Consider the following 13374-nt stretch of genomic DNA (forward strand, 5'->3'; position numbering starts at 1 on the left):
AGGCGAGGGAGTGAAGAGCTGGCGAGGTTCCAGCCTCGGCAGCCACGAGACTGACTCGGGACTCACGCCGAGTCAGACTCGCCAGCTCTGCTGACTCACACACTCACTTACACACTCACTCACTCACACACTCACTCACACACTCACTCACACACTCACACTCACTCACACACTCACTCACACACTCACTCACACACTCACACACTCACTCACACACTCAGACACACACACTCACTCACTCACTTACACACTCACCCACTCACTCGCTCACTTACACACTCGCACACTCACTCACACACTCACTCACACACTCACTTACACACAGCCACTCACACACTCACTCACTGACACACTCACTCACACACTCACTTATACACTCACTCACACACTCACTCGCACACTCACACACTCACTTACACACTCAGCCACTCACTCACACACAGCCACTCACACACTCACTCAGCCACTCACTGACACACTCACACACTCACACACACACTCACTCACACACTAACTCACTCGCTCACTGACACACTCACACACTAACTCACTCGCTCACTGACACACTCACACACTCACTTACACACTCAGCCACTCACTTATACACTCACTTACACACTCAGCCACTCACTCACACACTAACTCACTCGCTCACTGACACACTCACACACTCACTTACACACTCAGCCACTCACTTATACACTCACTTACACACTCAGCCACTCACTCACACACTCACTTACACACTCACTCAGCCACACACTCACTTACACACTCACACACTAACTCACACATTTATACACTCACTCACACTCACACACTCACTCACACTCACACACTCACTTACACACTGTGTGTACGTCACACACAGTGTGTGTACGTCACACACAGTGTATCTCACACACACACGGTGTGTATATTTCACACAGACACACAAAGTGTGTGTAGTCAATCACAGTGTGTGTACGTCACACACACTATGTGTGTATCTCACACACCCACAGTGTATGTCACACACAGACAAACGCAGTGTACGTCACACACAGTGTGTGTATCTCACACAGTGTGTGTATCTCACACACGCACGGTGTGTGTGTATGTCACACACAGACACACACACACGGTGTGTCTGTATATATAATGTGTTTAATATTGTTAGTGGCAGCTTTACACCGAAGACTTTGCACTCTCCTCACCCCCTCTCCCGCACTCTGTGCGCGTGTGTACGTGTGTGTGTACGTGTGTGTGTACGTGTGTGTGTGCGTGTGTGTGTGTACGTGTGTGTGTGCGTGTGTGTACGTGTGTGTGTGCGTACGTGTGTGTGCGTACGTGTGTGTGTGCGTACGTGTGCGTACGTGCGTGTGTGTACGTTCAACTTCTTTCGCACCACCGTACTTAGCCAAATGTAGCGAATCGGTTTGTGTGTGAGAGAGAGAGAAAGGGGGGCATAGAGAGAGGGAGAGCCATTGCTGTGAGAGAGGCAGAGTGGGGCAGGCAGAGAGACAGAGAGAGACAGAGAGTGACAGAGAAAGAGACAGAGAGAGAGGCACAGAGATAGACACAGAGAGAGAGACAGAGACAGAGAGAGAGACAGAGAGAGAGACAGAGAGAGAGACAGCGAGAGAGAGAGACAGAGAGAGACAGAGAGAGTGTTGAGGCTGGGCGGGTGGTTGAGTGGTTCTGGCCTTGCGTCTACGAAGCCTTGCCCAGCAGCTGCTGTGAGACACGTGGACACGAGACGGTGGTTACATCATCATCAACATCATCATCAACATCATTAACATCAACATCATTAACATCATCATCATCAACATCATGAACAACATCATCAACGTCAACACCACCCAGTCCCTCACCCGCTCACCCATCAGTCCATCTCTTCCCCAGCCCATGTCACCCACTCACCTACTCAGCAACAACAACAACAACCGCCATTCGCCACTAAGTGGCGGTGACGTCACCACGACGCTTGTGCCAGGCCATGTGCACCTTGAGGCCACGTGAAGTGTCGAACGCCCGCTGGCAGGAGGTCACGGGGCAGACCCAGGTGCCACGGGTCGACTGACTGAGATGACCGAGATGACTGGCTGATGCACCACCTGTGCCCCCTACTGTGCCAACTTGCTGTGCTTTAGCCACCCGGCGCTCCGCTCGTTGTTGTGAGCGTCGCTCCTCCGCCCTCCGTTGTTGTTGGAGGGCGACTGCCTCCAACTGCCCAGTAGCGTCCTTCACGAGCCTCCTCCACTGAGGCCGATCTTGACACCGCTGGTACCGGTCATCGGCAAGTCCACTCAGCTCCACGTCCTCCTGTACCACGTCACTCCATCTCTTCTTTAGCCCGTACCGCGCCCGTTTAGCCCCCTCGATCCGGCCGAACAAAAGCTGTTTAGGCATGCGGTGGCTGGGCATGCGGGCTACATGACCCAGCCAACGCAGCCTTGCCTGCCGGAGGAGCTCACCGATGGGACTTTGTCCAGATCTTTCAAGGACTTGTGAGCTCCTCACACAATCCAGCCTGCAGGTTAAACCCAGGATGGATCGTAGGCAGGCCAGCCTAAATGTTTCTAACCGGCGAAGACACACACACATACACACACGTACACACACACACATACACACGCACGTACACACGTACACGCGCACGTACACGCATGTACATACGCACGTACACACACACACTCACACACACACATACACGCACACACGTACACGCGCACGTACACGCACACACGTAACACACTCACACACACACACGTACACGCACACACGTACACACACACACTCACGCACACACGTACACACACACACACACCTGCTTGGCGCTGTTCACACACTGCATGTACTGCTTGGCCACGGCAGAGCAGTTGAGCGTCTGGCCACCGCTGTTGTTGTAGCAGCCCAGCACCACGCCCTGCAGGTCGCCACACACCGGCACGTAGGGGCCCTTGCTGCACACACACACACACAGACACACACACACACAGACACACACACACACACACAGACACAGACACACACACACAGACACACACAGACACACACAGACACACACACACACACAGACACACACACACACATGTATATCTGTACGTGCGTGTCTATGTACATGGGTGTGTGTGTACGTGTGTGTGCGTGCGTGTGTGTGTGTACGTGTGGTGTGTGTGTGTGTGTACGTGTGGTGTGTGTACGTGTGGTGTGTGTGTACGTGTGTGTGTACGTGTGTGCATGTGCGCGTACGTGTGTGTGCGTGTGCGTGTGTACGTGTGGTGTGTGTGTACGTGTGTGTGCGTACGTGTGTGTGTGTACGTGTGTGTACGTGTGTGTGCGTACGTGTGTGTGTGTACGTGTGTGCGTGCGTACGTGTGTGTGTGTACGTGTGTGTACGTGTGTGTGTGTACGTGTGTACATGTGTGTGTGCGTACGTGTGTGTGTACGTGTGTGTGCGTGTGCGTGTGCGTGTGTGCATGTGTGTGTGTGTACGTGTGTGTGTGTGCGCGTGTGTGTGTGTGTACGTGTGTGTGTGTACGTGTGTGTGTGTGCGTGTGTGTGTGTGCGTGTGTGTGTGTGTGTGCGTGTGTGTGTGTGCGTGTGTGTGTGTGTATGTGTGTGTGTACGTGTGTACGTGTGTGCGTGTGTGTGTGTGTGTGTACGTGTGTGCGTGTGTGTGTGTGTACTCACGGGAGTTTCTTTTCTGCCTCCTGGGCCGTCAAGTTGAAGTTATCGGAGCTCAGCTTGTAGAAGGTGGCACTCTACACACGGCACAGAGACACGCGGTGTGACGCGGGGGGTGACGCGGGGGTGTGACGCGGGGGTGTGACGCGGGGGGTGTGACGCGGGGGGGGGGGTGACGCAGGGGGGGGTGACGCGGGGGGGGGGGGGGGGTGACGCGGGGGGGGGTGACGCGGGGGGGTGACGCGGGGGGTGTGACGCGGGGGGGGTGTGACGCGGGGGGGTGACAGGTATGAAGACCCACAGAGATACAAAGAGACCCCACAGAGACCCCACAGAGACCCCACAGAGACCCACAGGGACCCACAGGGACCCACAGAGACCCACAGAGACACCCACAGAGAGACCCACAGAGACCCACAGAGACCCACAGGGACCCACAGAGACCCCACAGAGACCCCACAGAGACCCACAGAGACCCACAGAGACCCACAGAGACCCCACAGAGACCCACAAAGACCCCACAGAGACCCCACAGAGACCCACAGAGACCCCACAGAGACCCCACAGAGACCCACAGAGACCCACAGAGACCCCCAGAGACCCCACAGAGACCCACAGAGACCCCCAGAGACCCACAGAGACCCCACAGAGACCCACAGAGACCCACAGAGACCCCACAGAGACCCCACAGAGACCCACAGAGACCCCCAGAGACCCCACGAGACCCCACGAGACCCCCCAGAGACCCCACAGAGACCCCACAGAGACCCCACAGAGACCCACAGAGACCCCCAGAGACCCCCAGAGACCCCCAGAGACCCCACAGAGACCCACAGAGACCCCCAGAGACCCACAGAGACCCCACAGAGACCCACAGAGACCCACAGAGACCCCACAGAGACCCCACAGAGACCCACAGAGACCCACAGAGACCCCACAGAGACCCCACAGAGACCCACAGAGACCCCCAGAGACCCCACGAGACCCCACGAGACCCCCCAGAGACCCCACAGAGACCCCACAGAGACCCCACAGAGACCCCACAGAGACCCACAGAGACCCACAGAGACCCACACAGAGACCCACAGAGACCCCACAGAGACCCACAAAGACCCCACAGAGACCCCACAGAGACCCACAGAGACCCACAGAGACCCCCAGAGACCCCACAGAGACCCACAGACCCCCAGAGACCCACAGAGACCCCACAGAGACCCACAGAGACCCACAGAGACCCCACAGAGACCCCACAGAGACCCACAGAGACCCACAGAGACCCCCAGAGACCCCACAGAGACCCCCCAGAGACCCCACAGAGACCCCACAGAGACCCCACAGAGACCCCACAGAGACCCCACAGAGACCCACAGAGGGGTGGTGAGGGGGGGGTGGTGGGGGGGGGGTGGTGAGGGGGGGGTGGTGAGGGGGGGGTGGTGAGGGGGGGGGTGGTGAGGGGGGGGTGGTGAGGGGGGGGTGGTGAGGAGGGGGTGGTGAGGGGGGGGGTGAGGGGGGGGTGGGTGGGGGGGGGGTGAGGGGGGGTGAGGGGTGGGTGAGGGGGGGGTGAGGGGGGGGGGTGCCAGGCCCCCACCTTGGTGTTGAGATCCACGATCTGCTGCCGGTATTTTGCCTGCAGCCGCATCACCTCCTGCTCCTTCTCCTCCACGTGGCGAGCCTGGGGGGGGGAGGGGGGGGGAGGGGGGGAGGTGGGGGGAGGGGGGGGAGAGGGACGGGGAGAGGGAGGGGTGTTCCTAAACCTCGCACATTTCACCCTCCTCGGCATTGGTCAGTCGGTCGGTCCACCGTCACCACCGTCACCATCGCCACCGTCACCATCACCACCACCATCACTTCCATCACCACCACCATCACCGTCACCACCGTCACCACCACAACTCACGGCCATCTTCAGCTTGCGCCGATCCTCCTCCACCACGAGGCGCTCGCGCAGCACGGCCTGAGTGAGCGCCGCGTCCCCCCCGGCACCGACGCCGGCACCGGCAGCGCCGGCAGCGGCACCGGCAACAGCAGCGTCGCGCTGAGCTCGCTCCAGCTCCAGCCGCCTGCGGGCAGAGAGAGAGGCGGTCGCTCCAGCGGAGCCCACGCGTGTGTCAGTGTGTGTTTGTGTGTTTGTGTGTGTCAGTGTGTGTGTGTATCAGTGTGTGTGTGTATCAGTGTGTGTGTGTGTCAGTGTATGCGTGTGTGTCTGTGTGTCAGTGTGTGTATCGGTGCGTCGCGCTGAGCTCGCTCCAGCTCCAGCCGCCTGCGGGCACAGCAACGCTACGGGCAGAGAAAGAGGTGGTCACTCCAGCAGAGCCCACGCGTGTGTGTGTCAGTGTGTGTCTGTGTGTGTGTGTGTCAGTGTGTGTGTGTGTCAGTGTCTGTGTGTGTCAGTGCGTGTGTCGGTGTGTCACGCTGAGCTCGCTCCAGCTCCAGCCGCCTGCGGGCAGAGAGAGAGGCAGTCGCTCCAGCGGAGCCCACGCGTGTGTCTGTGTGTCAGTGTGTGTGTGTGTCAGTGTGTGTGTGTCAGTGTGTGTGTCAGTGAGTGAGTCTATGTGTCTCTGTGTGAGTGAGTCTCTGGGTCTCTGTGTGAGTGAGTCTACGGGTCTGTGTGTGAGTCTACGGGTCTCTGTGTGAGTCTACGTGTCTCTGTGTGAGTGAGTCTACGTGTCTCTGTGTGTGTGAGTCTACGGGTCTCTGTGTGAGTCTACGTGTCTCTGTGTGAGTGAGTCTACGGGTCTCTGTGTGAGTGAGTCTACGGGTCTCTGTGTGAGTGAGTCTATGGCTCTGTGTGAGTGAGTCTATGTGTCTCTGTGTGAGTGAGTCTACGGGTCTCTGTGTGAGTCTACGGGTCTGTGTGAGTGAGTCTACGTGTCTCTGTGTGAGTGAGTCTATGGGTCTCTGTGTGAGTCTACGGGTCTGTGTGAGTGAGTCTATGGGTCTCTGTGTGAGTGAGTCTATGGGTCTCTGTGTGAGTGAGTCTATGGGTCTGTGTGAGTGAGTCTACGGGTCTCTGTGTGAGTGAGTCTATGGGTCTCTGTGTGAGTGAGTCTACGGGTCTCTGTGTGAGTGAGTCTACGGGTCTCTGTGTGAGTGAGTCTACGGGTCTCTGTGTGAGTGAGTCTATGGCTCTCTGTGTGAGTCTATGGGTCTCTGTGTGAGTGAGTTTATGGGTCTCTGTGTGAGTCTACGGGTCTCTGTGTGAGTGAGTCTACGGCTCTCCGTGTGAGTGAGTCTATGGGTCTCTGTGCAAGTGAGTCTATGGGTCTCTGTGCGAGTGAGTCTATGGGTCTCTGTGTGAGTGAGTCTACGGGTCTCTGTGTGAGTCTACGGGTCTCTGTGTGAGTGAGTCTACGGGTCTCTGTGTGAGTGAGTGAGTCTATGGGTCTGTGTGAGTGAGTCTATGGCTCTCTGTGTGAGTGAGTCTATGGGTCTCTGTGTGAGTGAGTCTATGGGTCTGTGTGAGTGAGTCTATGGGTCTCTGTGTGAGTGAGTCTACGGGTCTCTGTGTGAGTGAGTCTACGGGTCTCTGTGTGAGTGAGTCTATGGGTCTCTGTGTGAGTGAGTCTACGGGTCTCTGTGTGAGTGAGTGAGTCTATGGGTCTGTGTAAGTGAGTCTATGGCTCTCTGTGTGAGTGAGTCTATGGCTCTCTGTGTGAGTGAGTCTATGTGTCTCTGTGTGAGTCTACGGGTCTCTGTTTGAGTGAGTCTATGGGTCTCTGTGTGAGTGAGTCTATGGGTCTCTGTTTGAGTGAGTCTATGGGTCTCTGTGTGAGTGAGTCTACGGGTCTCTGTGTGAGTGAGTCTACGGGTCTCTGTGTGAGTGAGTCTACGGGTCTCTGTGTGAGTGAGTCTACGGGTCTCTGTGTGAGTGAGTCTATGTGTCTCTGTGTGAGTGAGTCTACGGGTCTCTGTGTGAGTGAGTCTACGGGTCTCTGTGTGAGTGAGTCTACGGGTCTCTGTGTGAGTGAGTCTACGGGTCTCTGTGTGAGTGAGTCTATGTGTCTCTGTGCGTGTCACCTGCTACGGGCTTCAGCCTCTGCCCTGGCACGAGTTTGCTGCCAGTCGGCTTCTGTCCTGCCCTGGGCGTCACGACCTGCTGACAGCACACACAAAGACAAAGGTCCCCCGTGTAGCGCCTATGAAGGCTACCGGCACTGTGGCACACGAGGGGGTGGGTGGGTAGTCAGTACCACGCCCGGCCGCCTGTGTCTCCCCAGTGGTGATGTTAACTACGACACATCGCTACACCAGCTACTCATTTGAGGCTGAGTGACCTACACACACACAGACACACAGACACCGATACACACACACACACAGACACACACACAGATACACACACACACACACAGACACACAGACAGATACACACACACCGATACACACACAGACACACACACAGACACACACACAGATACAAAGACACACACAGACACACACACCGATACACACACAGATACACACACACAAGACACACACAGACACCGATACACACACACAGACACACACACCGATACACACACACCGATACACACACACAGATACACACACACAGATACACACACACCGACACACACATAGATACACACACAAGACACACACACACAAGGTGGGGGGTGGAATTGGGGGGCTCCCACCTGAGCCGGAGTCTGCTGCAGGGGTAGCGCCTTTCCCTGATGGTGTGCGGGGTGAGTGGTCCCCTCCATCCCTCATGCGATGGATCACCGCCTCGGAGAGCTGTGGCAAGGCGGGAGGGGGGGGGGCGACATGCCACCTCGGGATTAGCGTGGGTCCCCCCTCTAGGTAGACTCGGCCTCAAAATAAATTGAGTCTACAGGGGACTGCTCTACTTGCGAACGTCGAGTGCAAATGTGATGTACGCATGTGCACTAAACACAAGCAAGGGCTTTAAAAGTTGTAGAATCTCCTGCACACGTAGATGCCACTGATTCTTCACGTTCTGCAGATGTAGATGCCACTGGTTCTTCACGTTCTGCAGATGTAGATGCCACTGGCTCTTCAAGTTCTGTAGATGTAGATGCCACTGGTTCTTCACGTTCTACAGATGTAGATGCCACTGGTTCTTCACGTTCTGCAGATGTAGATGCCACTGGTTCTTCACGTTCTGCAGATGTAGATGCCACTGGTTCTTCACGATCTACAGATGTAGATGCCACTGGTTCTTCACGTTCTGCAGATGTAGATGCCACTGGTTCTTCACGTTCTGCAGATGTAGATGCCACTGGTTCTTCACGTTCTGCAGATGTAGATGCCACTGGTTCTTCACGTTCTGCAGATGTAGATGCCACTGGTTCTTCATGTTCTGCAGATGTAGATGCCACTGGTTCTTCACGTTCTGCAGATGTAGATGCCACTGATTCTTCATGTTCTGCAGATGTAGATGCCACTGGTTCTTCACGTTCTGCAGATGTAGATGCCACTGGTTCTTCACGTTCTGCAGACGTAGATGCCACTGGTTCTTCAAGTTCTGTAGATGTAGATGCCACTGATTCTTCACGTTCTGTAGATGTAGATGCCATTGGTTCTTCACGTTCTGTAGATGTAGATGCCACTGATTCTTCATGTTCTGCAGATGTAGATGCCACTGATTCTTCACGTTCTGTAGATGTAGATGCCACTGATTCTTCATGTTCTGCAGATGTAGATGCCACTGATTCTTCACGTTCTGTAGATGTAGATGCCACTGGTTCTTCACGTTCTACAGATGTAGATGCCACTGGTTCTTCACGTTCTGCAGATGTAGATGCCACTGGTTCTTCACGTTCTGCAGATGTAGATGCCACTGGTTCTTCACGTTCTGCAGATGTAGATGCCACTGGTTCTTCACGTTCTGCAGATGTAGATGCCACTGGTTCTTCACGTTCTACAGATGTAGATGCCACTGGTTCTTCACGTTCTGCAGATGTAGATGCCACTGGTTCTTCACGTTCTGCAGATGTAGATGCCACTGGTTCTTCAAGTTCTGTAGATGTAGATGCCACTGATTCTTCACGTTCTGCAGATGTAGATGCCACTGGTTCTTCACGTTCTACAGATGTAGATGCCACTGGTTCTTCACGTTCTGCAGATGTAGATGCCACTGGTTCTTCAAGTTCTGTAGATGTAGATGCCACTGATTCTTCACGTTCTGCAGATGTCGATGCCACTGGTTCTTCACGTTCTATAGATGTAGATGCCACTGGTTCTTCACGTTCTACAGATGTAGATGCCACTGGTTCTTCATGTTCTGTAGATGTAGATGCCACTGATTCTTCACGTTCTACAGATGTATATGCCACTGGTTCTTCACGTTCTGAAGATGTAGATGCCACTGGTTCTTCACGTTCTGCAGATTTAGATGCCACTGGTTCTTCCTATTCTGTAGATGCCACTGGTTCTTCACGTTCTGAAGATGTAGATGCCACTGGTTCTTCACTTTCTGCAGATGTAGATGCCACTGGTTCTTCATGTTCTGTAGATGTTGATGCCACTGGTTCTTCACATTCTGTAGTTGTAGATGCCACTGGTTCTTCATGTTCTGTAGATGTAGATGCCACTGGTTCTCACGTTCTGCAGATATAGATGCCACTGGTTCTTCACGTTCTTTTTCCATAAGAGGTTTTTTTTAGATGCTGCTGCTACTAACTGCACTTGCCCCTACAGTCTGTTAAGAGGCTACACGGGGGATCTTTGTCTGTGTTTCCCTTCATAGGCGCTGCTGCTACTAACAGCACTTGCCCCGACAGCCTTTTAGAGGCTACACGGGGGATCTTTGTCTGTGTTTACCTCCATAGGTGCTGCTGCTACTAATAGCACTTGCCCCGACAGTCTGTTAGAGGCTACACGGGGGATCTTTGTCTGTGTTTACCTCCATAGGTGCTGCTGCTACTAACAGCACTTGCCCCGACAGCCTGTTAGAGGCTACACGGGAGATCTTTGTCGTTGTGTAGTGACAGGGTTAGTGGTGTCTCGTCATTGCCGGCGTCGCAGATACAAATAAAGACCTCAACAAGTTCAATTGCCACCAGCTTCTCCGAGTGATCTCTCAGAGTCAGGGTCGAACCCACGACCTCCTGTACACCAGGCGAGGTAGTTAACATCTCCCAGCCACCGTGATGATGATGATGATGATGATAACAGACTCCAAATATACAGCAGCAGGCATCGTCAGGGTCTGCATAGATCCCGCGATCTCCTGTACACCAGGCGAGGTAGTCAACATCTCCCAGTGATGATGATGAGAGAGACGCAGACTCCAAATATACAGCAGCAGGCATCGTCAGGGTCTGGATCGAACCCACGACCTCCTGTGTTCCAGGCGAGGTAGTCAACATCTCCCAGCCACCGTGATGATGATGATGAGAGAGACACAGACTTCACATATACAGCAGCAGGCATCGTCAGGGTCGGGATGGAACCCACGACCTCCTGTACACCAGGCGAAGGAGTCAACATCTCCTAGCCACCGTGATGATGATGAGAGAGAGACGCAGACTCCAAATATACAGCAGCAGCAGCAGGCATCGTCAGGGTCGAGATGGAACCCACGACCTCCTGTACACCAGGCGAGGTAGTCAACATCTCCCAGTGATGATGATGAGAGATGCAGACTCCAAATGTACAGCAGCAGGCATCGTCAGGGTCGGGACGGAACCCACGACCTCCTGTACACCAGGCGAGGTAGTCAACATCTCCCAGCCACCGTGATGATGATGAGAGATGCAGACTCCAAATGTACAGCAGCAGCAGGCGTCGTCAGGGTCTGGATGGAACCCACGACCTCCTGTGTTCCAGGCGAGGTAGTCAACATCTCATAGCCACCGTGATGATGAGAGAGAGAGAGACGCAGACTCCAAATGTACAGCAGCAGGCATCGGCAGGGTCGGGATCGAACCCACGACCTCCTGTGTACCCGGCGAGGTAGTCAACATCTCCCAGTGATGATGAGAGACGCAGACTCCAAATGTACAGCAGCAGGCATCGTCAGGGTCAAGATGGAACCCACGACCTCCTGTACACCAGACGAGGTAGTCAACATCTCCCAGCCACTGTGATGATGATGAGAGAGAGACGCAGACTCCAAATGTACAGCAGCAGGCATCGGTAGGGTCGGGATCGAACCCACGACCTCCTGTACACCAGGCGAGGTAGTCAACATCTCCCAGTGATGATGATGAGAGACGCAGACTCCAAATGTATAGCAGCAGGCATCGTCAGGGTCTGGATGGAACCCGCGACCTCCTGTGTACCAGGCGAGGTAGTCAACATCTCCCTAGCTCATGTATAATTGTAACATTCAGATAATTAGGCAATATTCGTCGATTCACCGATTCTCGATTCTCCGCATCCCGCCGCAAAATCGATTATTTGCCCTTGGTCACTCCCGAGGCAGCAGCAGCGGCGCGGATCGAAAAACACACGACAAAAATCGCGCCGCGATCCGACTCCACGCTAGCGGGCGGGGAATCGACTCAACACCACAAGAGCCAACACGGCCGCACAAACGATTCCGTCGGCGGCGGCAAGGCGAATCGATCCGCGGCGGCGGAATCGATTCAGGTCAGAGTAATCGATTCCAAAATCACCCCTAAGGCCTAAAATGAAGCCTGCGCCTCGCCTAAATCATAGCCCCTCGACTCCTCGCTCCCTCGCCCGCGGACGGCGTCGTCGTCGTGCGCGTCGCTTCGCACCCTCACGCCCTTGACGATGGTGACCCTCTGCTCGTCGTCCAGCCCGTACGTGGTCCTCCGCGCGTTGCTGCTGCCGCCTCCCATGGCCGCCGCTACTGCCCGAGCTGCTGCTGCTGCTGTGACACTGAGGGGAATGGGGGGGGGTGGTGGTGGCCCCCACCCCCCCCACGCGCCGCGGGCACGTGACGCGCAGGCGAGCGCTCTCATTGGTCCGAGACGCCGGTGGAGTTTCGTGTTGGGGGGGTGGCGGTTGGTGGGGGGGACGGGGGTGGGTGGGGGGGGAGTCCAAGGTCAAGTGACGTCACGAATCGGGGGGAAGATTTCATTCATTTATTTGTATTAAATTGCTAATTATTGTTTAAATATTTTTTTCTTTTAACATTTCTATGAAATGTTTATTTACTTTGTATTTATTTTTTACTTATTTTTAATTATCTTTAGTAACTTTTTATTTTATTTTTATTTATTTTTAATTAAATTTCTATGTATTTTTAAATAAATAAAAAATCATATTTCCTTCTTTTTGTTATTTTATTTTTTTAGGTAAAGCCCTGTGAGCCATGTGGCTCTTGACTCGGGTGCAACCGCTAAAAAACAAAAACATGAACAAGAAAACATCTTAAAGTGACTATTGCAACAGAAAAATCCAGGAAAAAACTGCAAAGTCTTCCAGACAAAAGCCACCGCATTTCAACGCTGTGTGCAGAAATCCCAGTGGGTTGCAAGTCAAACAAGAACAACCACAAGACAACTTAGATTAAAGTTATCAGGCTAACTCTGTACTACAGCAAACAAATATGGCTCAACCAAAACGTTTTCGAAATCACCAAAATAAAGCCACAAAAACAATGTGACAGCGATCATAGGAACTGTGATTCAAATTTAACAATAAATGATATACGTAACATGTACGACCAAACTTCTTGGTTCTTTCGGTAAAGTCATCACGTAGAATGGAAATAATAAAATAATAAAAATAAAACTTTATAAAATCATTCTCACGACGTTTCGG

The 13374-nt window shown here is 53.9% G+C and overlaps 1 protein-coding gene across 3 annotated transcripts; it reads right to left on the reverse strand.

Annotated features, from left to right (window-relative positions):
* Nucleotides 1-1128: 1128 nt before the first annotated feature.
* Nucleotides 1129-12515, reverse strand: CHCHD3 (coiled-coil-helix-coiled-coil-helix domain containing 3). 3 transcript variants are annotated; one of them, XM_078883786.1, is made up of 8 exons: nucleotides 12363-12515; nucleotides 8310-8409; nucleotides 7690-7768; nucleotides 5570-5732; nucleotides 5261-5344; nucleotides 3679-3749; nucleotides 2813-2948; nucleotides 1129-1713 (listed from the first exon to the last, which is right to left on the reverse strand). In XM_078883786.1, the coding sequence occupies exons 1-8, from the start codon at nucleotides 12444-12446 to the stop codon at nucleotides 1693-1695; spliced, it is 738 nt and encodes a 245-aa protein (XP_078739912.1). In that variant the 5' UTR covers nucleotides 12447-12515; the 3' UTR covers nucleotides 1129-1692. The 3 variants fall into 3 exon arrangements, with proteins under 3 accessions (XP_078739912.1, XP_078739910.1, XP_078739911.1); XM_078883784.1 differs by having other exon boundaries at nucleotides 1129-1716; nucleotides 12363-12514; XM_078883785.1 differs by having other exon boundaries at nucleotides 1129-1716; nucleotides 7690-7765; nucleotides 12363-12513.
* Between the last annotated feature and the right edge of the window lie 859 nt (nucleotides 12516-13374).

Source organism: Lampetra fluviatilis, chromosome 73 (genome assembly GCF_964198595.1).
Source record: "Lampetra fluviatilis chromosome 73, kcLamFluv1.1, whole genome shotgun sequence".
Taxonomy (NCBI): domain Eukaryota; kingdom Metazoa; phylum Chordata; class Hyperoartia; order Petromyzontiformes; family Petromyzontidae; genus Lampetra; species Lampetra fluviatilis.

Bases quoted from the DNA above. Each gene is read 5' to 3' on its own strand.
- CHCHD3 (XM_078883784.1), bottom strand. From the start codon at position 12,446: ATGGGAGGCGGCAGCAGCAACGCGCGGAGGACCACGTACGGGCTGGAC. The intron at 8,410-12,362 runs GTGCGAAGCGAC...GCCTTGCCACAG, and splicing joins CCATCGTCAAGGGCGTGAGG to CTCTCCGAGGCGGTGATCCA. The intron at 3,750-5,260 runs GTGGGGGCCTGG...TGCCGTGTGTAG, and splicing joins TCGTGGATCTCAACACCAAG to AGTGCCACCTTCTACAAGCT.